This window comes from Heterocephalus glaber, unplaced genomic scaffold (genome assembly GCF_053883595.1).
Source record: "Heterocephalus glaber isolate CG9 unplaced genomic scaffold, H.glaber_assembly_v1.0 deba00001140, whole genome shotgun sequence".
NCBI lineage: Eukaryota > Metazoa > Chordata > Mammalia > Rodentia > Bathyergidae > Heterocephalus > Heterocephalus glaber.
Genome location: NW_028258200.1, coordinates 2,094,514 through 2,119,823, shown reverse-complemented (window position 1 = coordinate 2,119,823; position 25,310 = coordinate 2,094,514). Strand labels below are relative to the sequence as shown.

At 35.9% G+C, this 25,310-nt stretch overlaps 1 protein-coding gene across 11 annotated transcripts in view; it reads right to left on the bottom strand.

The window, feature by feature from the left end:
- Positions 1 to 25,310, bottom strand: part of Nrg4 (neuregulin 4) — a 110,465-nt gene that overhangs the window by 53,227 nt on the left and 31,928 nt on the right. For 7 of the 11 annotated variants that reach the window (XM_021250097.2, XM_087210219.1, XM_021250096.2 and 4 more), the window contains exons 6-8: positions 21,581 to 21,764; positions 20,552 to 20,617; positions 18,296 to 18,389 (exon numbers count right to left, since the gene is read on the bottom strand). In XM_021250097.2, the coding sequence (XP_021105756.1) occupies positions 18,296 to 18,389; positions 20,552 to 20,561 (104 nt within the window). In that variant the 5' untranslated portion in view covers positions 20,562 to 20,617; positions 21,581 to 21,764. The remainder of the gene's footprint in view (positions 1 to 18,295; positions 18,390 to 20,551; positions 20,618 to 21,580; positions 21,765 to 25,310) is intronic. The other 4 variants (XM_087210214.1, XM_087210213.1, XM_087210215.1 and 1 more) reach the window with 1 other exon arrangement.

The following is a 25,310-nucleotide window of genomic DNA, read 5'->3' as shown; positions in this document are numbered from 1 at the left end:
TTGTTTTCTTGGAACAAATATCCCTACTGTTTTCTTTTTATTGGTGCTGGTGATTAAACTCAGAACCCCAAGCATATGAAATACATGCTCTTCCACAAAACTACATCCCTGGGCCCTCTTCTATAAAATTTTTAATGATAAGATTTCTGTTTTGGTTTGTGTGTATGTGTGTGTGATTTTTTTGAGACAGAGTCTCACTCTGCAGTTCAGGCTGGCTTTGAACTCACTACATAGCTCAGGCTAGCCTGGATCTCCTGGTGATCCTCCTGCCTCAGCCTCCTGAGTGCTGGGATTACAGGCATGTACCATCACATGCGGCAAAGACAGGATTTCTAAATCCTTCTATCCCACATCTCTTCTTTAACAATTTACTCAATATCCTTTTTTTGGTACTTATTAAATTCCATGACCTGTACTAGATGGAGAAAATTAAGACAATTCTCCCAAGGAGTTCAGATTATATGAGAAAGCAGCCTATTCATAAATCACTAATACAGAATAGAAATATTAAGAAAGAAAAATATCTGGTTATAATGTGAGCATATAATAGTAAACAAAATTAATACTAGCTGTCACAAGGGCAAACTGAAATAATGGATTATTTCTTGCTCACTGGCAACCCAATGCCCAAGGCCATTCGGATAGCTTTCTGAACCATCTATTGCCTCTGTTTCCTAGAAATATGGCCTGCAGGGCCATTGAGGCAGGAAAAATGAGGACTAGAATTCTTTAGCAGAGGTTTTTCAGGGCCAGAATTAGAAGTGGCTTGCATCCCTTTTGCTCACTGTCCAGAATCCTAACACAAAAAATCCAACTGCAAGTGAGGCTAGAAGTAAGAACAACCACATGGGTATTTACTGGACACTAATAGCATCTGCCACTTGGAATAAGTCAAATGGTTAGTCTACTCTGAAACCCTTCATAAAGGATATAAAGCTTTGGTTAAGTTTCAGAACACTCTAACAATTTCCACTCTACCTGTTGAGAAACCAAAGAGAATTAACAGAAAAATTATTGCAAAGAATTTAACAAAGTAATGGTAGTATTCAATCATTAACAGATAATCACTGAATGTTAACCATTTGCTGGTTCTAGATGCACAGAAAATATGAAAGAACAAGACAGAAAAAAATCTCTCCCCTGTGGAGTTTACATTCTACTTTTAGGAGATAGAAAATTAACAAGTAATTAATTTAATAAATGTGAGAGATTTGGAGAAACAAAGAGTGGGAGTAGGAGAAAAATGGTTTTCGTTTAAAAGAAGTGATCTGGAAGGTGTCACTGAAAGGCGTCACTGAAAGGCTGAAGGACATGCAGGATATCAGGGGGTTAGCCATGAGGATATTTTGGTACAGCGCTCAATTCAGAAGGAAAAGCCAGGGCAGCACCTTAAGTCAGCACTCTCCTGGCAAAGAGAATAGCAAGCAGCCTCATATGGGTGAGGGAGATTGAGCAATGAGCTAGGAGACGAAAGAAGGTCAAAACAATGAAAGAAGGGCACATCATTAGGGTTTTGGAGGCCACTGGCTTTTACCCGAGTGAGGTGGAGACACAATAAAGGGCCTTAAAGCATAGAACATATATTAAGTTTATATTTAGAAATTTATTTATATCAGTAAAAAATAAAATTATAGGAAAAAAATGTGCAAAACATATAAGGAATGTTAAAAACACTTCTGAAGCATACAGAAGAAGATTTGAATACTTACATGGAAAGACATTTATCAATCTTGCATAAGAAGCTTTAGCATTATAAAGATAAGATTTTCTTTAAGCGAATTTATCAATTTAATGCAATTATAAAAGTCTCATAGTTTTTTCCTGTACACAGATAAACTGATTCTAAAGTTCATATGGAAAAATAAAATAGTAAAGAAGCCATAGAAGGGGCAAAAACTAGACTTCCTGTATATTAAACTCACTATATAAAGATTTATATGTTACCACATATAAACTGCATATAAACATATAAATATATATAAACATACCACATATAAACAGACAAAACAAAAGACAGCTACAGAAATTCCAGTAAGAATTCAAATATATATAGAACTTAGTATATAAGAAAGTTGGCATCCCAAATTAGTGGGTAATTCATTCATTCAATAATAGTTCTTGAATACTGTACCTGCTGTGTTTGAGGTGCTGCTCTAGCGGTAAACATGTAGATAAAAATCTCTGTCCTAGGGCCAGGGATTTAGCTCAGTGGTTTCGCTGCCTGCTGCACAAGTGCAAGGACCTGAGTTTGATCCCCAGTACCAAAAAAAAAAAAAAAAAAATCTCTGTCCTCTTGGGGAATTATGATATATAAACCAATAATGTTGGAAGAACTGGGATGTTGCTAAGTTTGAATTCAACCTCTCCAAAATCATGTTGAAACTTAATCCCTGTTGTGGTGGTATTAAGAGGAGGAGTCTTCTCTGCCCCCACAGATGGATTAATGGATTAATTATTAAAAGGCTGAACGGGGCAAGCTTAAGCCTTTTGCTTTTCTGCCCTCTGCCATGTGAGGATGCCTAGTGTCTGCCCTGTCTTCCATCTGAGAACACTGCCAGAGTCCCTAACAAGATGCCAAACGCCAGTGCCTGACCTTGGACTTCCAAGGCTCTAGAACTGGGAACAATAATCCCCTGCTGCTTCTAAATTATCCAGTCTCCAACATGCTGTTATAGCACCATAAATGCATTAAGACAGTAGCCATGCTGAAGAAGAAAAATTTGTATCCATATCTCACACCATATAATCTAAATATATATTTAATATAAAGGGGAAAAGGTACTTGAAACAAACATGAATTTCCTTACAACTTTAGACCGAGAAAGGTTTTTCTAAGTATGACTCAAACATTAAGTGCTTTAAGAAAAAAATTGGTAAATTTGTAGTAAAACAATAATATTACACAGAAAAACAAATACCATAGGCCAGGTGAAAAGAAAAACCTAGCCATAGTGGTGCACACTTGTAATCCCAGCACTAGGGAGGCTGAAGCAGGAGGATTCCAGCACATTCAAGGCCAGCCTGGGCTACACAGTGAGTTCAAGGCAAGCTTGAACTACACAGAGAGACCCTGTCTCAAACTTTCCTCCAAAAAACAAAACAATCCCCCCAAAACAAAAACAAAAAACAAAAAACCATCCAAATTAAAAAAATTCCTATAAATTATTAACTGCAATTGATATAACAGAGACTAAACTTTCCTATAAAAGTTCTAGGGAGAAAAAAGGATCAATAATCCAGTTTTTAAAAAATAAACAAATACAAATAATTATGAAAAAGATTTTAATTAGTACTTAAAAATGAAATATACCCCACTATACTCATAATTAGGAAAATAAAAATTAAAAGAATACTGAGATACTATGTTTCATATACCAGACTGGCAAAATTCTGAGTCTACCAACTCTTTTACAAGAGCATGAAGAATCATGTACCCAAATATCTGGGTGGGAAGAGTTCAACAAGTTATTATAATATTATAATTCCTACGGAGAGCAATTTGGCAATATGTATTAATATTATAAACACATCTAACCCAGTAATCCCACTTCCAGGAATGTGTTTTATGGATATATAACTTCAGAAATGTGCAGGCTCACATACAGGGTTATTCAATGCAGCACTGTGTGCAACAACATCCACCAATGGCCTAGTTTAATACACTATGTTACATTCACACAAATGGGGTACCTTCCCAGCAGAGAAAAAGAGGAAGAAGCCATGTACTGAAACGAACATATTTACTGGATGTATTAAGAAAAAAGAACAAAACTGAGAGCCACTCAGAACTATAGCTCATCCATTAGAGATATAGTGTTGGGCTGGGGATTTAGCTCAGTGGTTTTGCTGCTTGCTGCGCAAGCACAAGGATCCGAGTTCGATCCCTGGTACCAAAAAAAAAAAAACAACCCACAAAAAACAGAAATATAGTGTCTAGTTTTATATTTTTATAGCTTCATTAAAAAGCAAAAGAAATACCTATAATTATTTTTATTGATATATGTAGAGGACCATAATATTGATTATGCCCAAAGCAGGCTGTAAAGAGTTAACCCCACAATTAGCATGTTTTGAGAAATGAGTCTGGCCGAAGCCTACGTGCAGAGGTCAGAGTAACTCAAACTCAAATTCCATTCCCACAATTAAAACCTAGAAGGACAATGTTCGAATTACAACCATATATTTTGTCTCCTTCTGTTCCTCATTTGAGAATGCTTTGTCTTGTCCTTTAGGGGCCTTGTTTACATTAATTTCCACAGAAGCCACATGTAGGTAGTCTTGCCTTTGCATGTAGCTTGCCTTTGTCCCAACTGATTGCCAATAAAAAAGACTGCCTGGGACTACCCAGCACCTTTGTTGGTTGTACCAGCATTCATTGTCGTGGCACCCCACTTTCTCTCCTAGTTCTGTCTTTTAGTTTTATTTCTCAGGCCTGCATGGTATACTGGGAAGGATACTGGAATCTAACTGCAGGGGTCTCTAGTAGATATATCTAATTTAATTCAATATGTACAAAATATCATTTCAACAGGTACTCCATATAAATAGATTAACAAGATAGTTTGCATTATTTTTTCATCCTGTCTTCAAAACTCTGGGGATTATTTTACCCTCATTTTGCAGCTGCCAGGGCTAAGGTACACCAGCCACACTTCAAACACTCACTAGCCACACTGGCTACCAGCTACCATACTGGACCACGCGAGTACAGAGTCTTTGTTCTTTTATTGAACAAATATATTATTTGGCAGGCACTTCCAGTAAGAATGGTACCATTAAAAATGCATTTGCGGGCCAGGGATTTAGGTCAGTGGTTCCACCACCTGCACTGCAAGCAAGTTCAAGGACCCAAGTTCCATCTCCAGTCGCCCCCCCACCCCCTGCATTTGCATTTCCTTGAATTTCCAAAAAGGAATACTGGAAGAGCAAGTAACAGCTTACTGCTTTTCTACAGTGCACGGTGGGGTACATCAGTAGAGATAGAGTGAAGAATATATATCAGTATCTCTTTTGATTTCATTTTTGATCACTGAAAGATATGAACATATTATCTATTTTAAATTTTTAAATTAAGTTTTAAAGTACCAGGTAAGATGTAAGTGTTGCAATAAGTCACCACTCCCACTGCAACAACTAGAACATGAAAAATAAATAAAACTCTAAAATTTTTAAAGACACTACAAGTATGCAGAAGCAAAGAAGGCTAGATGAACTAATATCCCAACAGGAAAATGTTCTTCCTTAGTGAACTCACACTGACAGCTCTGCTATCTCCTGGGCCGTTCTGGAGTCTAGGTGGGCTGAAGGCTATGCTTGCCACAGGCAAAGTGACTCTAGTAGGAAGCACACCAGCAGAGTTTCTGATAGCTGCCAAGCTGCCATGAGGCCTCGGGGAATCTCCAGCACACAGCCAGTTCCCTCTCTGGACATAAACTGAGTACAAAGTGTATGAGAGGGTAAATGGACTTAAGCATTATTAAGGAAGAATAAAGGTACTAACTGAGGGTAGACTGTAACAAATCAACACTATATTGTGATATCAAAGAACAATAAAGAATGATGTAACTAAAGAGATAATTAAAAAGTTAATACTTGAATAACCAACAAAAGAAGAATACTAAAAAAAACCACAAGAGGCTGATGAAAAAACAGCAGCATGATTTAAACCTAGCTATATTAACAATTGCATTAAATGTAGACTGACTAAATCTCCAATTAAAAAATAGAGCTGGGAATTTAGCTCAGTGGCACTGCACCTGCCTCACAAGTGCAAGGTCCTGAGTTCGATCCCCAGTACCAAAAAACAAAAACAAAAATAGCCCCCCAAACAGAGACTATAAGGTTAATTTAAAAACACCTATTTTATATTCTATTTACAAGAGACACACTTTAAATATAAAGACACAGAGGGCTTAAAAGAGGACAGAAAGATATAAACCACATAAAATACCAACAAAAGATAAGCTCTCAGGCCTATATTAAAACAGAGAGGTAGACTTTAGGGCAAGATGAAATACAGTAGATACCCCATGTCAACAGGGGATACATTCCAAGATCCCCCAAAATAAAAGACCCAATCAAAAATGGGCAACTGAAATGGACACTTCTTAAAAGAAGTACAAATGGCCAATAAATACATGAAAAGATGTTCAACATCACTGGCCACTGGAAAAATGCAAATTAAAACAACACTGGGGGCTGGGGATTTAGCTCAGTGGTTCTGGCACCTGCCTTGCAAGTGCAAGGTCCCGAGTTCGATCCCTGGTACCAAAAAAGACAAAACAAAACACTGAGATTCCATCTTACAGCAGAAAAATGGCCATCATCAAGAAATAAAATAATAATAAATGCTGGTGAGGCTACAGGGGAAGAAGAGACACTTCAACATTGTTGGTGGGAATATAAACTAGTAAAACCATTATGGAAATCAGTATGGAGATTCCTCAAAAAACTAAAACTAGAAATTCCATTTGACCCAGCTATTTCCCTTCTAGGTATCGTCCCAGAATAGTTAAAGATAACATATTACAGTGATCCATGTATACCTATGTTTATAGCAGATAACTCACAATAGCTCAATCTTGGAAGTGACTTATATGTCCACTGACAGATAAATAAAGAGAACATAGAATGTATATACACTGGAGTACTACTCTTCCATAAAGAAGGAGAAACTTGAGGCATTCACAGGAAAATGGGTTCACCTTAAGATCATAATATTAAGTGAAATAAATCAGATACACAAGTTTAAATACTGCATGGTCTCTCTTCTAGGAGAAATCCAAAACATAAATGAAGAGCAAAATAAAAGATAGCTAATATGAAATAGAGAGGTAGTTTTTTCTAAAAGGGAAGGGGACTGGGAGATGTGGAGGGAGGAAGAAGAAATGGGGAATTAAGGGATGAAAGAATTAAGATGTGTTATGTACATGTACCAACTCCCCACGAGGAATGTAATTGTTATCTACTGCAAACATGTACTAATAAAAAAAAATTTTTTAAAGAAAACAGAAATTAGGCAATTGGACTTCATCAAAATTTAAAAATTTTGTGTATCTTAAGACACTATCAATACCCTAAAAAGGCAATCCAGTACATGAGAGAAAATATTTTCAAATAGCCTATCTGAATATATATATACCTAAAGAACAGGTAGAGAGAACTATAGCTCAACAACAACAAAAAGAGCCAACCCTCCAAAAAGAACAGAGAGGTTTAATAAAAATTTCTCCAAAGTAGATATACAAATAGGCAATTAACACAGGAAATGGTGCTTAACATCACAAATCATTAGGGAAATACTGCTCAAAACCACAGGAGATACCACTTTATAACCATGAAAATGGCTACTATTTAAAAAGAAAAATAAACAGAAAACAAAGTGTTAGCAAGGTTAAACAGAAATCAGAACTCTTGTACAGTGTTGGTGGGAATGTAATGGTATCCTCTACGGAAAACTGTAAGGCAGTTCCTTAAAAAATTAAATATATAATTTCATATGATCCAGCATTTCCTCTTCTTGATATATGCCCAAAAGAAATGAACACAGAATCTCAAAGAAGTATTTGTATACTCACATTCACAGCAGCATTACTCACGATAGCTAAAATGCAGAAGCAACCCAAACATCCATCTGCAGATGAATGTGTAAGCAAACTGTGGCCTCTATGCACACGATAAAATCTTATTCAGCCTTAAAAAGGAAGGAAATGCCAGCAAATGCTACAACACGAATAAATCTTGAGGCCATTATGCTAAGTGAGGTAAGCCAATCACAAAATTATACTCTAGATTCCACTTACATGAGATATTTATTAGTCAAAATTTCAGAGGCAGAAAGAAATGGTGGTTCCCAGGCACTGGGACGGGAGGAGGGTGGAACGGGGAGTTACTGTTTATCAGTATAGAGCTTCAGTTTCACAAAATGGAAAGACTACATGAATGGCAGAAGTGATTGTGTAATATGAATTTATTTAATACCACTGAATTGTATATTTAGAAGTGGTTACAATGATAAATTTCACATTACATGTGTTTTAACACAATTTCAAAAACTGGAAAAAAAGGCAATGACACAGATAACTAGAACTCCCCCCGCCCAAATCTTCAAAAACTAAAAAATACACCTCAGCATAACCCATGAGTCAAAGGAAAAAGTCAAAAAGGAAGTCAGAAAGTACCTGGAAGGCTGGGGATGTAGCTCAGTGGTACACCGCATGCTTGGCAAGTACAAGGCCCTGAGTTCAATTACCGGTACCAAAAAAAAGGAACCACATGAAAATAAAAACACAACAAACCAAAAACTATGAGATGCAACTAAAACAATGCTACAGGAAAAGATATTAGCACTAAATGCTACTTGGGAAGAAGAAAGGTCTCAAATCAGTGACCTAAGTTTTTACCCTAAGAAACTTGAATAAAAGCATAAATTAAATCAAGTTATGCAGAAGGCAAGAAAGACCAAAAATCAATTCAGTAGGAAAGAGGAAAACAAAAGAGAAATGTCAGTTAAACCAAAAGCCGGCTCTTTGAGAGGATACATTAAATGTATAAGGTAAACATGAAACATAAGTCACCAATCACAGAAATGAGAGAAGGGACATCATTACAGATCCCACAGACACAATAAGACTGTGTAAGTTATGAATTGATTTCCTCTGAGCTGTAAAGTCACTCTTCCCTGGCCCGTTTTGTAATATTGGAACTGTACACTGTAAACATTTCTCTTTTGCCAGCTGGCACAATTTTAGGCCTTGTCAGTAGACAGCACTAGAGATCTGCAAGCTCCTTTTGCTGAAAATCCCAGGCAAAATTTTCCTGCTTAGGCTTTAGAAGAAAAGGATTTAGCTTTCTGCTTTTGGTGCATTTATTTGGCTCCTATAGTGTGACAGCCAGTGGGTGGCTTTATATGGGGGACTAAGTGGGAGAAACGTTCCAGTAAGTCTCAGGTTTCCCAGCAGGGAGGTCCCCAACAAGTCTTACTGGAAACTCAGGGAGTAGTTTCCTGCTCATCAGCTCTCCCCTAAGGCAACTAAGCAAACTGATTTTCCATCCAGTAAGCCACAGCCTCAAGCTTTCAACAAGGTCTGAAGCCCAGCGTGGTGGGGAGTGAATTAATTCTCTAAATCCATTTGCTTCTCGAGTATATTCTCTCGGGCTAGAGGTACTTGCTCCCTGCTTCGTTTGTTATTCCTGTCTTCTTTAGGTCTCCTTCATCCTTCACTATATCCCAAATGTAGTCCATTACCTTTTGTAAGTTTAGTAATTATTTATATTAAATATTCCCTGTGCAAATTACTACTAGATTTTTCCTCCTGGCAGAACTACAGAGCTGCTCCTGGGAGTGCTACCAGGAGATGGACCTTTGCTGTGCTTTGGCTCTGGTCTGTGTGTCAGAAGCCTGGTCCTGGGGTCATTGATGCCCATAACAGCTGGGGACCAGCAGGAAATGGTGAGGCCACTGGGAGTGCTTTCCTAGGAAGGAACTAATACTGTTTTGTGGAGTGCATTCTTCTGAGAGAAAGTTGTTCTAAAAGAGCAACTCTGGCCCCTCTACCTTCCCCCTTTGGCTTCATGATGGGATCTCTCCTCACACATTCTCTTGCACAACACTCTCCACCATGGTGTACTATAGCCACGGCGGTCCTCACAGAAACTGGAGCCATACTGTTCGGACTTTTCAACTCCAAAGGTATGAGTTAAATAAACTTTTTAAAATAAAGTATCAGTCTTGCATATTTTGACAAAGCAACAGAAAAGAGACCCTCAGAAATAAGATTTGGGGATTTGGTCATATCCTGAGGCTTAAGGGCAGGGATAAACCCCTTGCAACAGGAAATGGGATGCTGTTCATCTATGGCTTGCAGTAGCATGGCGATGAGTTGGGAGGCAGGGCCAATGGAAGCAAGTCCTTGGGAGCCCTGGACTACTATGAAGAAATGATGAAAAGGTGTGGGATGGACTGTTTTGAGTGCATGTGAGCATTTACAGAGATAAAACAAGACAAGCTCAAATCCTGCTCTGAGAACTACGAAGTTCCTATAACAACCCAAAAATAATCCATTTATTTTAGTCAGAGTGCTGATTACATATTGCTGAAAATGTAATACAAAATTTACTTGTTTTAACTTCTGAATTATAGTACTAGTTGGATTCACAGTTTTGCCAAGCTGGTTACATGCATATCAGGAACTGAATAACAGAATGAGCTCCTTAAACTGAGAATGAGGATATCTAGTAGGCCATATGAAAACAACAATCTTAAATCCCTAAGTTGTTCTGAGATTCCTTTTCTAATGAAAGGAGATGACTTTCCTGTGTTTGAGCAAAGTAGCTTTCTTTTTCTTAAAATCCTATGACCTACCCATCCCACCCCAGAAAACAAGGGGAAACTCATCTTCAAGACCTAATGAAACAACCTTCTAATTCCACTGGATTAACAGCTAGTGTCAAACATCAGCATAGTATAAGAAGTAATGTTTACCCTAGGATCCAAGAGAAGACAGCTTACATACCTAAACAATCACAGGATATTGTGTGTGTGTGTGTGTGTGTGTGTGTGTGTGTGTGTGTGTGTTTATCCTGGGGATGTGTGCTGGTGTAGAGTAAGGTGATAGACTAAGGACAGAAAGATTCACTGAGATGAGTGCATTTAATAGAGAGTCTAGATTTCATGTCTTATAGCCACTTCTTACTATATGAGTTAACAGCTTACTCAGATGACCAAAATTTGGTATCAGTGGCCTATGTTTAAGGAAACTGAAATTCTGATCTTCCATGCAGCACTTTAGGAAAGAGAACATAAAGGTAGGGAGATAAGAATCCTGGAACGGACTTGTGTGTGACCTGCATGTCCCCTCACCCCATCATCTCCTTAGAAGGTACTCCTGTCACCAAGGTATTAGTAAATACATTGATGTGGGCAAGCTCCTTTGTAGTCACGCTCCATTGTAGACCACACATGACAATGGGTGATGCCACCAGAACACATGAGATGCCCACATGGCCTGAGCTTCCCATTGTGAACTGGGCACTATCTGACTCAACCTGTCATTAGTTTGAGCATGCACAATATGACAATTCATTGTCAAATAGAAATCATATGTAAGAGACCAAGCACAAACAAATCTAGAAGGTACAAGCACATTATATGCACAGGTAGTTTCAACTGTGACTTCTGTTGCATTATCTCTTCATTGAAGCCAAGCCTATAGCCTCTTAGGGAAAATCCTAATGACCAAGTCTTCTTGACTAAGGAAGAACAGCATTACTTGGGGGACCCTTATGGACAGTGACACAGGACAATCTTCCCAGTGAACAGAACTCTGAGAAGTACACTAACCATCTGCTTTATCTGGTCAGAGGGTCACCAGTAGGGATCCATAGGCAGTTGCTCTACAGATCACAGATCCATGAGCAGTTGCACCAGTTTCACTAGATCGCATTCTCTGTTCCCAATACTCTGCTAGCACCACCATAGATGGAATCATAGAATGCCTTACTCACCATTGTACTATTTCATATAACACTGCTGTGGATCACAGAACTAATTTCACAGCCTAAGAAGTGCCATTCAGAGCTCATTTCCATGACATTAACTAGTTGTACCACATATGTCACCACTTAGAAGTAACTGGCCTAATTAAAGACAAAAAGATGCCAATTGAGGACAATACCCTCAAAGAATGGTACTCCATCTTACAAGATGCAGTACAAGCTCTGACCGAGACCTTCATATGGAGCCAGGGATGTAGCTCAGCGGTGCTGTGCCTGTCTGGCAAGCACAAGGTCCTGAGTTCAACTGCCAGTACCAAAAAAAAAAGAAATGTCAACATATAGTGTAATCTCCCCCTTAGAATACATGGGTATGGGATATAAGGGATGTATCTGGTAGTGGCTTCAGTCACTACACACCTAATAACCCACTTCCTGAATGATTATTATTCCTATTCCAATAATTTTGAACTCTATGTCTATGGAGTTCAATCTTAATGCTCTAGAAGAGAATGATTCCATCTGGGACTTTAACAATGGTCTATAATGAAAAAAACTCTACCATCTGGTCATTTCGGTTCTTCATACCATTGAATAAAAAAGGAGAAGGAAGAGATACTGTGTTGGCCTGATTCGTGGATCCCGATTGACAGGAGGAAGGCAGGTTACTCTTATATAAGGTAGAGGAAGACCGCATCAAGATCAAAGGGAATTCTCTGGGGTGCCTTTTAACACTCCAAATATGTCCATTACTAATTATACAGGTTAGTGATCAACTGCAGCAACCAAAAAGAGGTAGCAGTATTGAGGACTCAGATCACACACTCCCTCTCCTAGCAAAGGAAGATTGGCTTGAGTCACTCTATCAGGTAAGAAACCTACTGAGGTTAAGGGTGAAGACAAGGAACACATAATGGGTAGTAGTAGAAGAAAGCCATAGATGTTATCTGTGGTCTCAATCATTAATTGCAAAAATGACTATTTTATATATATATATATATATATATATACACACACACACACACACACACACACACACACACATATTTTCTGTGCTGGTTATGTATGTGTTTATTTGGATATATAATTATTTTCTTCTTTCCAGCCATTATTGAGGCTAACCTTGGCAATTAGTCTTTATGTAACAGTATGTTCAGCTGACTATGACGAAACTTAAGGAGTAATTAATATGGCCAGCTATAAAAACAATGCTGGCATTAGATGCCTTCTGAGTTGAGAAAAGTGACAAAATTTCTCATGCAAAAGTTCAACTGTACAGAAGGCACATTCAACAGCTGAGAGCCAAAGGGGTGGATTATATCACTACTGATTTTCTGCCTCTCTTTCCTTCGTTGTTTCCTTTGTTTCCTCTTTCCCAGCTTCATTGGACTTGGGCTTGAGCCTACAACATTCTCTTCCATGAGCTCACACCATGTCAAGCCTTGTGAGTAAGAGGCACTGTAAACAGGGGCTGCTCTTCCTACTCCAAGGGAGTCACAGTCAGCTGAAGGTTCCTCCCATAGGACCTACGGTACACACCCTCCAGGAAAATCCAACAGCACTCCACAGGCCTTGCTCCTACCCTAAAAAGCAGCTTTCAGCTGAGACTCACAGCACCATATGGATATTTTCTGCTGAGAACCCTGCTGTGAGAACTCTGTGGGCCGTGGGCCCACAGCCACATCAAGGTGGGACTCCTCCCACTTTTGTCCTTTGCTGAGTTCACTCCTTCAGCTTAGAGGTAGTGGCTGCTCCCCACATCTTCTATTCCTACATTTTTTACTCTTCTGAAGAGTTAATCTCTTTTACCAATTTTAGTTTTTAACTAAATGAGGAAATAAATATTATGAATGATTTTTGACAATAAATTTGATGGCTTAGATTATAGGAGGTAGATCAATGCTTACTTGAGAACAAAAAATAAGGGATGAATTGCAAAGTGATATAAAGAGACTTTGAAGAGTAGTAGATATGTTCATTATCTTGATTGTGAGGGTCTGGTTGAATGTATGGTGTCAAAATTCATCAAACTGTAAACTCTAAATATATCTATTTTAAATATGCCTTATATATGTATGGAATATACCTTAAACATATGTTTAGGAAGCAGTGAGCACTGATGTAATTTATGGGATTTGTCAAATAAAAAAATGACCATTTGGATATATGAAAAAAAAGCATTTGATAAAATATAAAATTCATTCATGATTTTAAAAACTCAGCAAAGAATACAGGAAACTTCCTTAATCCATTAAAAGATATCAACAAAAACCTGGGGCTGGGGATTTAGATCAGTGACACCACGGCTGCCTCGCAAATGCAAGGTCCTGAGTTCGATATCCAGTACCCCCCCCCAAAAAAATAGAAGATATCAACAAAAACCCACAGCTTAAATCATACTTGATGATGAAATACTGAGATCTCTTTCCTTGAAGTCAGAAACTACAGTAAAATGAGCATTCTCATCACTTCTATTAAATATAGTATACTGTAGATTCTGCTCAAGCTAATGTAACTCAGCAAGACAAAGTCCTCAAGACCGGATAAAAAGAAGCATAGTTGTCATTTCAAGGATGATATAATTGTCATTTCTCTAGGACTATCTACCATAATCAAGAAGTGAATTCAGCAAGATAACTACACATAAGATCAGTATGAAAATAATTTTATTTCTATACACTAGCAGTTAGCATTTGGAAAATAGTATTTTAAATGCTAACACAAAACTATTAAATATATATATATTGTTAAAAACAAATGAAAGAGGGGCCAGGGATTTAGCTCAGTGGTTCCAACACCTGCCTCACAAGCACAAAGTCCCAAGTTCTATCCCCGGTACCAAAAAACAAAACAAAACAAAACAAAACAAAACAAAAAAACAAATGAAAGGGCTGGGGATTTAACTCGGTGGTGCCGCCACCTGCCTCACAAGCGCAAGGTCCTGAGTTCAATTCCCGGTACCAAAAAAAAGAAAAAGAAAAAGAAAGATTCAACACCACCACTAATGTGCCACTAGTGTGACAAAACAGGTATTAGAGAAATAAATTTAATCAAGGTATATGACATGTTCAGGGATTGAAAGTCTTCACCTTTATTATGATATCAATTCTCATATTTGTCCTAAACATTCAATTCCAATAAAAATCTTTACAAGATTCTTTGGAAATAAATAAGTTGATTCCAAAGTTCATTTCTGAATCTACACAGCAACCAAAAGCCTAGCTTAGAATAATCTCAAAATCACTGATTATATGATCTATGAGTACTAGTGTTTCTACCTAAAGGAAGATAACATTGAGGGGCCTGGGATGTAGCTCAGTGGTTTCACCACCTGCTGCACAAGCGCAAGGACCCAAGTTCCCCGGTACCAAAAAAAAAAAAAAAAAAAAAAGATAATACTTAAAGTCTTAAATAATCTCTATAGTTTTCATGCATAATGTCTGATAAATAAAAAATAGCTCTAGGAGTACTCAAGACAGATCAAAACCAAATAGAAGCTGGGCACAGGAGTATGTACATGTAGCCCCTGCTACTCAAGAGGCTGAGAAAGGAGGACTGCTTGATCCCATGAGTTCAAGACCAGCTGGGGAACACTGTGAGACCTCATCCCCTGCCCCCCCAAAAAAGGGAATAAGTAAAACCAAATAGATGTTTTTTTAATAAGAACAGAAAAACCCATTCTAAAATTCATATGCAATCTCAAAGAATGTCAAATAGCCAAAACGTTCTAGAAGGAAAAAATTTGAGGACCTGCATTTCCTGAGTTCAAAATTTAATATATAACGGAGGCTGGGGATTTAGCTCAGTGCCTGTCTTGCAAGCTCAAGGTCTTGAGTTTGATCCCTGGTACCAACCACCACCCCCACAAAACTTAATATACAACTATGGTATCAAAGCAGTGTAATAATGGCATAAAAGTAGATATACAGAGGAGTAGAATATAGAGCCCAGAAATAAATTCTGCCACATATGGTCAAATCACCAACATCATTCAATGAGGAAAAGACAGTTTTTCAACAAATGGTGCTGGGGAAACTGGACACATTCAAAAGGGCTTATTTTATACTATGTATGAAAATTAACTCAAAATAGACCAAAGTCCTAAATATGAGGAAAACTCTTAGCAGAAAACATTAGGTTAAAAACTTTACTGTGTTGGATTCGGCAATTATTTCTTAGCTATAACAACAAAAGAAAACAAACTGGACTATATTAAAATTTGAACCTTCTACAAATTACCAGTCTACAAGTTGGCCTATGCCAGTATCATATTGGTATGGCAGGAAAAAAAGAACAGAGCCCTTGCATCTGCCTGGTTAGGAAAACAAAGCTTCCCAGAAGAGTAAGTTAAATTACTTCATGGATAAAGTAAGATAGGCATTTCAGGCAGGAGGACTAACATCTGCCAAAGAAAGTCAAGTTCAGCCTGCTTGAGAAACTGTACACAGTTCAGCATGTTAGAACTCAAGATATGTAAGAAGTTGTTACTGGAAAGTATGCCAAACAGAGCAGACTAATATGAAGAGCAATGAATGCTGGGCTAAGAAATTCAGTTGCACCCTGGGGCATAAGAATCCCTTGGAGATTTTATGAATAGAAAAGAAAATCAGATCTGCTTTTCAGAAAAATCACTACAGCAGTATTGTAAATAGAATTGGGACAGAAGAAAAAGGGACACTAGAATATTACTTTAGCAGAGAAATGCTACTAAGGAAGGAGCAGAGAGGATAGGGGAAATAAGGTTAAGTCCCAGAGTGTGACTTAGTCACCAAGCCCAGTCCTCCTTAATTCTTTCTTTCAATTTATTCAGGGCAAAACGTTTGATGGACCAAGTTCATGGACCACTGTGCAATTAGATATAAAAAGGTAACAATAAACCACAGGTTAAAAAAAAAAATTATAATGGAAAAAATTTTAAACTTAGAACTGAATAACAAAGTATAGAATTGGTAGGATTAAGTTAAAATGTGCTTGAAACCTTTTTAACAATAAATATTATCTATTAGAAAAGAAAAGTAAAGACCAGTGAGAGGAAGAATAAAGTTATGGACTCACACTACCCACTTTCACTCATCGTAAACTCATAGTCATCAACACTATCTGGAATTGGTAAAAAGACAGAAACACTAGGGCTGGGGATTTATCTCAGTGGTTCCACTGCCTGCTGTGCAAGCACAAGGACCTGAGTTCAATCCCCAGTACCAAAAACAAAAAAACAAAACAAAACAAAAAAGACAGAAACACTGATCAACAGATAGACTGGTCCAGAAATAAGCTCAGAAATAGTTGGTTAATTGATTTTTGACAAAGGTGCAAAGGCGGCTCAATGAAGAAGTATTTACCCTGTTAGCCACCAGCAAAGACACAAAACATTAGCATCCTTTGTTAAATGTATATCTGCTAATACATATTTAAATTTAATTTTATAAATGCCATGTGCTTTATCTACTTAGAATTCAGAATGAATATATTATAAGGTTAAGCAAATGGGAGTTGTATCTAAGGCCATCTCTATGTGACCCTTGTTATGTCACTTAATTTCTTTTTTGCTGTTGTTTTACTTTTCTATTTCTTAAGGTCCCCCTGCCTTTCTCTGAGGTTTTTCTAAGAATGAATGTAGAAGCATAAATGAAGAAAAAGCACAGCCTGAAATTTGGGGTGGGGAGCAGGAAAGGAATGGAAATGTTTTAACATCACAGTGGTCTGACAGATACAGTATAAACATTTGCCAAAATTCATCAATTGTGCACTTTAAGTAAATTTAGTTTATCAACATAATTTACATCTCAGCAAGTAGATTTTCAAAAAAACATACTGTTGAGGCACATGGTGGGTGTTGAGTAATTGTTAGTTTGTTATTCTATTCCCTTCCTTTATATATTCACTAGGCACTATTCCCTACATAAAAATCCCTAAAAACTTCTTGAGCAAACTGTGAACTTATTTACCTGTCTCCTCTGCTCCAAACCAAATTCCAACATCTTTAATCTTTCCTGTTAATTTTACTGTTCTATCCTTTCATTTAACAAAATCTTAAATTTTAAATGTAGATTCTACATTTCTCATTTCAATCACAGAACAAACAAGTACTGTAATTCACACATGTTGCAAAGTATCTTGAGGTGATTAGGCAGCAGCTCTACAAAGCCCATGAGCCTCTCTGCTAGTATGTTGCTCACTCAAACTAGAAGAGATTTATTATATGCCCTCATATCTTAACTAAACTACAGGAATCCAGCTATTCAAGTACTATTTTGAAAGCTTTCATCAATTTCTTGCTTTATCTATGCTTCCAAAATGAATTACATTATTTGAAAACAAGAGCTGAGACTTTGTTTTTCTCCTTTGTTACTAACAATAGAAAAACAACTCTATTTTCTTTGGTACTAACTCAGTTATTCTGTATTTATATATTTTAAACTCAAATTGACTCACATTGAGTTTCTTACATTACTGAACTCTCCAGCTGTTCTGCCAGCAGTATTAAACAGAACTGCCTTCTCTAAATTGCTAAAAGTCAAAAAGCTCACTAAAATGGATTATTTTATTTGTTAAACTCTGTCTAGGCTAGAACCTACCAATATCAATTTTTAAAATAAACATTTTGAATGACATTTTTTATTTGCTGTTTTGTTGTTTTAAAAAACATAATTTTGCCCTACATACAGAGGGCATAAAGAATATTCCCCCAATTTTTTTCATTTTATACTTTTTGTTCATTTTTTAATCACTTCTCAAAGAAGTTAGTAGATGATAAAAAAAAAAATACAAATACCCTCTCCCCCCAGTCCATTTCACTCACCTACAAAATGGGCTGGGAATAGTAGGTATCACATAACAAATCCCCCCATTCAGGCAAAATGACCTGTGACTGGGACCACAGGGCTCCTCGTGATCTAAAACACATATGTATATGGGACAGAGAAAGGCACATTAAAAGTTTTCTAGGGCAACCAGGAACAGTTAGTCTTAGAGTAAAATAGCAATTCTAAAAATTACAATAAAAAATTCTTTTCTCAAAATGAAAGAATTTATTCCTTATTTCATAGGCAAGGATATCTGTCCTTTTGAGAGAAAAATTAATTCATCCTAAGGATATGGCCATTAATTTAAATGGATTTAGGTAAATATAACAGAACTAAGAAATCTCTACATTAGTTAGGTAAAAAGGCAGTCATCAGGTTCTTAGAACAGGGCCTTTCTCATTTACCACAGTGATTCTGCAGTATTTACAGTTTTCCTGTCCTAAGACTGTATTTAGATTCTGATGTTTTTCCTTTTAGGTCTCAAATATATTAAAATCTAAATATGTAGTGGGGAAAAATTTAGACTACATTTTGATTTTCAAAATTGTCTTGAGTTCGATCCTCTGTACCAAAAAAAATTATCTCTAAATACCCCTATATTTGATAATTAACATCAAAAACCAAAGATACTATAATCTCACAAGACTTTGTTTTGCAAAAGGATTTTAGGTAATAGCTAGTCATTGTAAAGATTATCTAAACTTATCAAATAAAACAAAAAAACCTAAGTTGTTGCTTAACATATAGCCAAAACTGTCAGAACATTAAGAAAATAAACCTTCATTTCTCCCTTGCTTCCTTTCTTTCCTTCTTCTTTCTCCACCTTTACTTCCTTATCTCTGGCCTTTCCTTTATCTATCTTCATCTCTGTTTTCCCTTTCTCCTTTGGTACCTTCTTCCTTCCTTCCTGACTCACTTCCACCTCTACTCTTTTTTATTTTTTTGGTTTTTTGTTTGGTTGGTTTGTTTTTTGATACAGGGTCCTGCTCTGCAGTTCAAGCTAATCTTGAACGCATTATATAGCCTTGAACTCACAGCGATCCTCCTGTCTCAGACTCCTGAGTGCTAGGATTGCACCCCTAATCTTTTTTTTTTAAAAAAGAAAAGTTTCACTCCTGGGCATCAAAACCACTGTATAGAAAAATTACATGAAACTATATTCAAATTTATCAAGTCATTTACTATTACCTATGATTAGAAGATTGTATCTTTTGGCCTTAAAGAGAATATTTTATTGCTTTTATTTTTTTATTTTTTGGTACCGGGGATCAAACTTGGGTCCTTGCACTTGCGCAGCAGGCGGCAAAACCACTGAGCTAAATCCCTGGTCCCTACATTGCTTTTAAATTGCACACTGTTAGTCCCTAATTGTTTCTAAGAAATGACCTAGAATCATCTAATGTGAAAAAGAAAATAGCATTACTTCCATTTGCCATCCAGCTTGGTATCTAAAAAACAGTGTTCCAATTTTAAAAAAACCTTTCTAATATTTTTGCCACTAAGAAATCAACACCTGTTAAGATATAATTGCTATGAGCCAAATGTCCTCACAATCACACCTTCACATTTAAAGGTTTTTTACTTTGAATTGAGAAAAACTTGTTTCAGCATCCCTTTATAACTTATAAAAGTTATAAATGTAGAGGAAAATAGAACTCCAGAGAATTTAAGTATTAAAAAAGGAAAATAAACCAGCCAAAACTAAGTATTTTTTCCTCTCTTTACCATAATGTCATGCTTTCTCATAATCAAGCAACTTTTAATAATATCATCCAATTTTTCTGGAGAAATCTGGCTAACAAAATGTCAATTAACATATCACATCAGAATCATGGAAGTCACTACATATGGTTTCCTACTGAGGGTGTAAAGTAACTTTTTCACAGCCAAAATTAATGTCCCTGTATTTAACCATATTATAACAACATATCTCAATACTTAGTATTTTATCAATAAAGAAAACATTCATCTAACCTGAATTCTCTCTGAATCTATTTTTATTCTTATTCTGATTTCATTCTTTGAAAAGTTGATATTAGATAGAAAGCTAAAATCTGTCAGTTTGTAAAAGCCACTAAAACATGTAAATCTAAAATAAAAGTTTTATGGTAAAAAAAGAAGGTCTTTCAAAACCAAAATATTTCATATGTGTGGAATGGTTTTTGGTAGGGAACAGTATAGCCTTGTGTTAATATACAGTTGTTGCTCTAAATGACACACAATGACAGAAGTATGAACTTACAAGAAATTACCTGTTGGCATCTTAATTTTTAAACAGTTTCATTCTTGGTAAAAAGATTAGGGTTGAAAAACAGCACCTAAAATAGTTTAAAATTAATAATTTAGGAAAAATTAAATTTTCTTGAGAGCATTACAAGATGTCAAATATTCTAACAGTGATACTCTTAAATGTTGAAAGCAAGATTATGTGTGACAAAATTAAGTAGAATATCTACTTTTTAGCCATTATATATAAAATCTGAATAGATACAACTAAAAAACATTAAAAAATACAAATGTGCTAAGTATAAATCACTGCATAATGTAATTCAATCTTAAAATTCTCTGTAGAAAAATTTGATAAATTTTGCTTTTAATAAATATTTTACATATAGTAGTGCACTATGAGATTATATATGAAATATATAAGGCAGAAAATGAAATTGACCTGAATTGACTATTTTGCTTTTTCATGAAGGCTACTAATGATCTGACTTTTAAGAAAAATGAATAACTGCCACTTTTTCAATTTATTGAAAAGTCAATTATAATACAGAAAAATTGCTAACAGCATTTAAAATGTTTGCATTTATATAGAACCTTTAAAACTTTCATAAAAGCATTTCTAAGTTTACTGTAAACTGCACATTACATGTATCAATCTACACATGCCTTTTTTTTAAAAAAAAATGTCTGGTATCTGGCAAAGCAAAGTAGCTAATGAGACATGCCTGTATGTGAAATTTTCTGCTTATAACAGAAACGAAGGAATTAAAAATATCTTTGAAGAGATGAAGCATTTTATACTTACATTATGATCACAAGCTCTGAATTCTATTTTATAAAGGCAATGTATTCCTGACTTAAGATTGTAACAGAAATCTTAATCTACAAGTTATTATTAACGCAGGTGTAATACCAAGGTCTTCTCCCAAAGCCAACCACTCTTTCTCTTACAGGGAAGGTGGGGGAGGGAGAGAAAGGAAAACATACACTTACATAAATGTGAAATAATCACTGCCTTTTTCTGAGTTTCTTTTTCCTAAACAAGCAGGGCTTACCTTAATAAAACTTTCATTCACACAAAAACTGAACTTTGTTAGACATGCAGTATTTCAAAAGTTTTCGATACTGCAGATTGCAGCAGCTGTGACTTGCGTTCTGTAACACGTCAAAAATCTGACTGATAGGATTGCAGTTTGGGCGAAGGCAAGGCGGACCAAGTTGTGCACAGAGGTCAGGTACCTGCGGGAACCACCCCTTCAGTCTACATGTTCAGAGTTGCAAACAGAGCTGAACGCTACTTAGAAAAGGAGCTGTGCACTAAGTTGAACTCTCAAATCACTGTCCAAGTTTCAAAGTTATGAAATAAACCACGTTCTTTAGACTCTACTTATCTTTACATATCTGGATAATTTAAGAGTGTTATATAAGTCTGTGAATAAAAGGAATTTTAATATGAAGCTAATGGACAAGTGTCCCACAGATTTTTTTTAAAAAACTAATTTCCTTATAAACTACATACAACTTATATACAATGACTTGAAGACCTTATAAAATTGAAAGAAGATAATAGTTCTGAGAACTTTATAACATCATATCCAATTTGAAATGATATAATTATTGAACTTGACTAATATTGATGACAAATAACTAACTGAAAACTATGGCAAAGTTATTTTATATGCATAAGAAAGTTAAGTTTTAGAAAACATTTTAAACATTGACTAAACCTCTAATTTTGTTTAAATGAAGCCTAGGGTTCTTCATCATATAATTATCTAAAGTATGCCAAGCATTTAGATGATTATCTTTTCTAAAGACACAACTCAAACATTATTACTTGATTGATGTAAAACACAGAAACAAATACATTTGTGCTTTAAAAATATTAAAATAAAATCATATAATTATGTATCTAAAAACAATTCTTTTTAGTATCATATAGTATCTCCCACAAAGGCAATTTTTACATAATCATAAGAATGACAGATGCACACAGTCACATAAATTATTTTAGCTTATAGTGTTTGACTTTTATGAAAAATCAGTTGTATCTTTCATTATTTAATTTGCACTGTGGAATGGCTGTGCTGTTTACTAATACTAATACAGAAGTGACTACTAAATCCTATGAGAAACCATCTAACATTATGACATTCAAGATGTATTAAGAGACATATCATGGCAATTTTATATTAAGTACTTTTTGGACAATGCAAATAAACTTTAGAGCTATATACAGTAATTCTACAGTAGAAAATGTAAAGATTTTTAAGGCAATATTTCACTCAAAATGAAAGCCTTGGTATTTAAGAATAATTTCTTCATTCCTCTATCAAAAAACATGTACCGGGCCTGGGATTTAGCTCAGTGGTTTCGCCGCCTGCTACACAAGCACAAGGACCCGAGTTCGACCCCTGGTACCAAAAAAAAAAAAAAAGAAAGAAAAAAATGTACCAAGTGGCCTATTACCCTTAAAAAAATGACAGTCCCTTCCTGGACTGGGTAATAACAGAGACGAAAACAAGTAATTACAAAATGCACTTTATAAAATTCATTTAATGACATTCTAGAAAATCAATCCAAGGAAATGTTATCAGAGAAAGCAGTTTGGAGGCTATTTTAATAATCAAGAATAATAAATAGGACACACATGTGTAAATACCGAATAGTTTCTCTAGTGTTAGAAACTTAAAGTGTAAATAAGGATTAAAATTATTAAAAGGAATAATTGATAATCTGAAATAGGGAAAGGTCCAAAGGTGTAGGGGTGGTGGGAGCGGAAAGGGAAAGGAAAGAAGGGAAAGGAAAATTATGAGAAAAGGAAAAAAAATGGAAATGAAATCTATGTAAATAGGGAAGGGTGGAGGTGGTGAAGGGTGCACAGGTAATGGGGAAAAAAATAAGAACCAAGAAACATCATGTACAGGTACAATCACTCAATGATAAATGTAAACATATTGTATACCTAAAATGTACCAATAAAAGAATTTTTAAAAAAAATCAAGAATAATGAAGAACAAAGCAATTAAAAATTGTAATAAAGAAGGGAGTAATTAAGATATACTTAGGAGGTACACCCACAGAATAAGTGAGTAAGAAAGAAAATCAAGGATTACTGAAATTAAATAAGTAAAGAGGAAACCTGCTCCACTGCTGGTGCGAGTGTAGACTGGTGCAACCACTGTGGAAATCAGTATGGAGATACCTCAAAGAACTAGGACTGGAAGTCCCCTTTGACCCCGCTATTCCACTGCTGGGGATCTTCCCCAAAGAATTAAAAGAATCATACCACAGTGATACATGTGCGCCCATGTTCATAGCAGCACAGTTTGTAACAGCTAAAACTTGGAAACAGCCCAAATGCCCATCAACTGGAGACTGGATCAAGAAAATGTGGTTTTTTTATAAAATGGAGCCATAAAAAATGAGAAAGTAGAGACATTTATAGCTAAGTGGATGCACATTGAGGCGATACTCTTAAGTGAAATAAACAGGACAAACATGTATAAATACCAAATAGTTTCTCTGGTGTGAGAAACTGAAAGTGTAAATAAGGACTAAAATGTATAATAGGTAATGGGAAAGGAAGTGGGAGGGCTAGGAGAAAGGATAGAAGGGAATGGGATTAATATGAGAAAATGGAAAAATAGGAACAAAATCTTTGTAAATAGGGAGAAATGGAGGGGTTGGAGGGCTGGGCAAGGGTGAAAAATAAGAACCAAGAGAGACTATGTAAAGGTGCAAATTTCCAATGATGAATGTCATTATATTGTATACCTAAAATGTACCAATGATTAGAATGAATAATTGATAATGTAAAATAGGAAGAAAAGGTCTAAGGGGTAGGGGTAGTGGGAGGGCCAGGGGAAAGGAAAGAAGGGAAAGGAAAAATGATGAGAAATGGAAATAAAGTCTTTGTAAATAGGGAAGGGTGGAGGGGGTGAAGGGAGGGCTAGGAATGCGGAAAAAATAAGAACCAAGATGCATTATGCAAAGGTACAATTCCCAATGAGAAATGTAATTGTGTTGTATACCTACAATGTACCAATGAAAGAATTTAATACAAAAAATAAAAATTAAAAAAAAAGAATGGATATGGAGAAACTAGAACTCTTATCTCTTGCTGGTGGGACTATAAAGTGGTTCAACCACTTTGGGAAGTAGTTTGATAGATGCTTAAGTTTATCATACGAATGTATCCAAGAGAAATGAAAATAGAAGTCCACACAAAGACCTGTATGCAAACGTTAGAATGACTTTATTCATAATGGCTCCAAACTGGAAATAATTCAAATGTCTATCAATTGATGAATGGATAAACAGAATTTGGTATGGGCATACAACAGACCACTATTTGGCAATAACACAGAATTAAGTATTAGAACATGTTAAAACATGAATGAACTTCAAAAACATATTAAGTGAAAGAAGCCAGCCACAGAAAATCACGTATGATTCAATTTATATGAAATATCTAGAAAAAGTAAATCTATAAAGAGTAGATTAATGGTTGCTTGGGACTGGGCCAGGAACTGAAAGCAACTACAAATGAGCATGGGGGATCTTTTAAGAGTGGTTGAATTTGTTCTAAAACTGGATTGAGGAAATTGTCAGACAACTCTGCAAATTTACTAAATGTCAAAGAATTGTTCACCTAATACAAGTGAACGTTATGATATGTAAACTATATTTCAATATAATTAAAAACTGAAGCCTATATTCAAAGGAATATATAAATAGATTTCATAAGTTAAGATCATGATTTCCATTGTGAACATGTTAATT